Source organism: Fusarium pseudograminearum, chromosome 3 (genome assembly GCF_000303195.2).
Source record: "Fusarium pseudograminearum CS3096 chromosome 3, whole genome shotgun sequence".
Taxonomy (NCBI): Eukaryota; Fungi; Ascomycota; class Sordariomycetes; order Hypocreales; family Nectriaceae; genus Fusarium; species Fusarium pseudograminearum.
Window position 1 is genome coordinate 5,727,091 of NC_031953.1, and position 3,528 is coordinate 5,730,618.

Below are 3,528 nucleotides of genomic sequence, written 5' to 3' on the forward strand. Positions count from 1 at the left end.
AGCGCACCCTATGATTTCCAAATTTAGGTGCATAATTCCTTAGCGTGGAAAAAAGGCTTAACATGCCGACTGTTGTTCCCTTGTTCCCCCCTAGTTTCTCAACGCTTACGGGTCTTCCATCTGCTTTCTGCATCTCCAACTAATTTCCTCTTGGCTATTCTTCACTCTCGTTCTTAGTCCTGTCAGTGTTACCAACTTTGTCTACCGACTCTCGCTTGCATCTTCTTTGACAGTTGGGATCTACTTGACATTCCTTCCTTCTTCGATCGTTGCCTTGGCGATATCCCCTATTACTTCCACCGATCGGCTCTTTCTTCAACGACTATTTGCTTCACGTCGCTCTCGAATCCACAACCGACACTATGCGTTTCTCCAAGCACATCCTTCCCATCGCTATGCTTCTGACCGGAGTCATTGCCGCAAAGGACGAGGAGTCTACCACTGCTGTTGAAAAGTCCAAGGCTACCGACGACAAGCCCTCCGAGACAACTGCCAACGAGTCCAACACCGCCGACGCGACAGGGGAATCCACTGCCACTGCCACTGCCACTGGAAAGAAGGACAAAGACTCCAAGAGCGATAAGTCTGATACCGACACCAGCACCAACACCAGAGAGAAGGAGGCTGCTTCCAAGACGGCGACTGAGAAGGGCAACGGACCTACAATCACCTGGGACCCTCCTGCGCCCAAGACTACCGTTCCCGACATCAATGCCGGCTCTCCTTCGCCTATGACTCCCGGTGTCGTGGTTCTATCTCTGGTTCTCGGCATTACATCTATCGGCATGGCACTCCTATAAGAGTATCCGTGCTCACGGGGTCACTTGCAGGTTCGCTCCAGTAAAGCCCCTATTCTACACAAGCGTTTCTCTTTGGGCTGTTGAACTGTTTTGTTCATTTTATTTCACATGATTGTGGCGCTATATGGAATGGCAATGTTGATTGAATGACTTGGGACCTGTAACTAGTTGGGCGCGCGTTCTATTTGTGGCGCTCAGACAAGCCTTTGTCTCGGACAAGAAAAATGACGGGGAAATTGACAAGGGGCGAGGTTCATGGGGACATATAAATATATAATCCACCTATCTGACAATTCGTTTGGGATGAGCATTGCATTGGAGTAATATATAAATAATTGGGGTCAATATCAAGATATAAGAGTTTTGGGTACAAGGAGTCAGTTATTCGTTGCCTGTGATTCCTTGCCATGATCTGATTTTACTGAATTGTGAGCAAAACTAACGAATTCCAAGTCTGAGACAATATATCAACAAGTCAAATATCAAGCTTTGATAGACCTCCAAACCACGTGCAAGCTCCTACAAATCATGGGTACATAATAGCTTATTCCAAGATCCAATTAATCGACATTTAATAGGACCTACTGTAGGCATGTGTTTGCTGTTGCTCAAGTCCAGTTTGAAGATGTCAATGAGATAACCAATGACTGCAACCATAACCGACGTCATAATTCGCCCATGTCCACCTCCCTAATCACTTGACCCCTCCCCCTCATTCCTCTGAGCCTAGCATCGGGCTCTTCAATAGCACGTCTCCAGCGCTTGTTGCGCTTGCCTTATAGGGCACTTTCAGTGGGTGAAGCTGTGGAAAGAAGCTATGGACCCAGTCATGGTTAATCGCCTCACATTCCTTCTGCCGGATTAATACCCTGGGGCTGAACTGCGCTGGGATGGGCTTGCGATAATGTAGATACACCTTTCTCCCATCCTCCCGCCTTGCCAGTAATTCATTTCTTCTTCCTACAAGCACAAACCACCTATACCCGGCAATTCCCAACGCATATAACCTGTCGCGCGCCTGTTCATTCCACGCTTTCTGCTTTGGCAGCAACGCTTATTGACAAGCATCCAGACTTCCTGAGCAGCCCTTGACAGCCAGGCCCTTGATACCTGACGTTGCCTCGTATCACCACCACCTTTACATAATTTCATTTGCGACCATCCCGCTTCTTAGCTTCTGAACGGGAATCAACTCGAGCATCGGCGCTCTAGATACTTCTTCGATAGAATCAATCAACCATCGCCATGGCGCAAACACAAACCCCAACCTTTATCAACCTTCCTCCTCCGGGCTCTAGGCCAGAGACCCCATCAGAGATGCCGTGTGTTATTCCTTTTTCTATTTGATTTGACTTGCTATAAAGTCAATGGCGCTTCTCTACATGAACACTAAACACTGACGCCGTCGTTACTTTCAGCGGCACTCCTACGAGCACCACTACCTCTCTTTCCGCGCTATCTACCACTGCGATCAAGGATGGCCATCGTGGCCACTTCCCCCAGGGCCACTTCAGTCGCGGCCATCAACACAACCCTTCTACTCAAAGCCTCGAGGCTGAGCGTGCCGACCGTATCTCGCGCCTTGCTGGTCTGGAGCGGGTTTCGACTCTCCGAGCACCTCCCCAGGCGAGCGCTCCTGGGGCTTCGTCAGCGTCACCACAGACCACTCCTACTTCAACGACTGGATTCCCACCAAACTATCCTTCCTCGCAGCACCTCACGCCTGCCTACTTTGATAGCAATGGTCAACCTATGGCCATCACCAAAATGAGTACCGTGGGAACAGCGAGCGCAACCGAGAGTCATGTGGGTGATAATGACGATGCGCGTACTGCTGCTGGAGATCGAGATGAGGATATGTTTAGCACAGACACCAACTACCGTGAAGCCGGGTCAGTAACAAGCATGGGCGGTTATCCGGATGCTATGGATGAGGATCTTGATGGTGCCACCGCTCGCTCTGTTGGTGGTTATGACGATCGTATGAGCGATGATGGCTCCGCTTCGCTCGTGGGCTTTGGTGAGGGTGCAGGAAGCACCGTATCCGGACCTATCTATCATCGTCGAGCGGCGCCCCAAGCTTGGGGTCTGGAGAGAACCAATTCGGGGCTTAGCGACATTAGACGTGATCGTGAGACCCATGTCGGTGGTGACACTCCTGTGAGTGCCTCTGCTCTACAGGAACGCCGTGATGCCCGCATGATGGATGGTGTTGCAATGGACCCGAACCCAGGGCAAGCGACTGAGAACGACTCGTTTGTTGACACAACCTCCCGTGGCCCAGTCTCTGCGTCACAATCCCAGGCGCAAACTGCTGCTGCTCAAGAGGCAGCGGAGAGAATTGTGCAGAGGTTGGACAGGGGTGAGACAAGGGCTCCTGCATCCGGTCTTGTAGGACCTGGACGAGGCGATGAGCCGCTGGGCAAGTTCTATTTTGAGGGCGAAAAGCGCGAAGACTAAAATAAAAAAGGGCGACATCAAATGAGTACGACAGGGTGTAAAGCACGAGTTGTGCAGTGCGATTTCATGTTTGGAATTTGAAGTTGTCAGGGTCTTGATTTCCGGGTCGAATGATGTTACCCTGCCTTAAGCTACTATACGCTTTTCCGATGCTGTCTAGATTTATGCATGCACGTCGCTATCAAATTGATTTGTATTCAATTTCGCACACCAAAAGGGGTTCCCGATGCTCAATATTGAACATACTAATGTGACATATCTGCCCAGT

General features: G+C 50.2%; 2 protein-coding genes across 2 annotated transcripts; both read left to right on the forward strand.

The window, feature by feature from the left end:
- Positions 1 to 362: 362 nt before the first annotated feature.
- Positions 363 to 800, forward strand: FPSE_08856 (uncharacterized protein; the record flags this gene model as incomplete). Its single annotated transcript, XM_009261974.1, has 1 exon — positions 363 to 800. The coding sequence occupies one exon, from the start codon at positions 363 to 365 to the stop codon at positions 798 to 800; it is 438 nt and encodes a 145-aa protein (XP_009260249.1).
- A 1,245-nt stretch (positions 801 to 2,045) lies between these two features.
- FPSE_08857 (uncharacterized protein) lies at positions 2,046 to 3,260 on the forward strand (the record flags this gene model as incomplete). The annotated part of the gene is made up of 2 exons (XM_009261975.1): positions 2,046 to 2,122; positions 2,219 to 3,260. 2 exons carry the CDS (start codon positions 2,046 to 2,048, stop codon positions 3,258 to 3,260), a joined length of 1,119 nt encoding a protein of 372 aa, XP_009260250.1.
- Between the last annotated feature and the right edge of the window lie 268 nt (positions 3,261 to 3,528).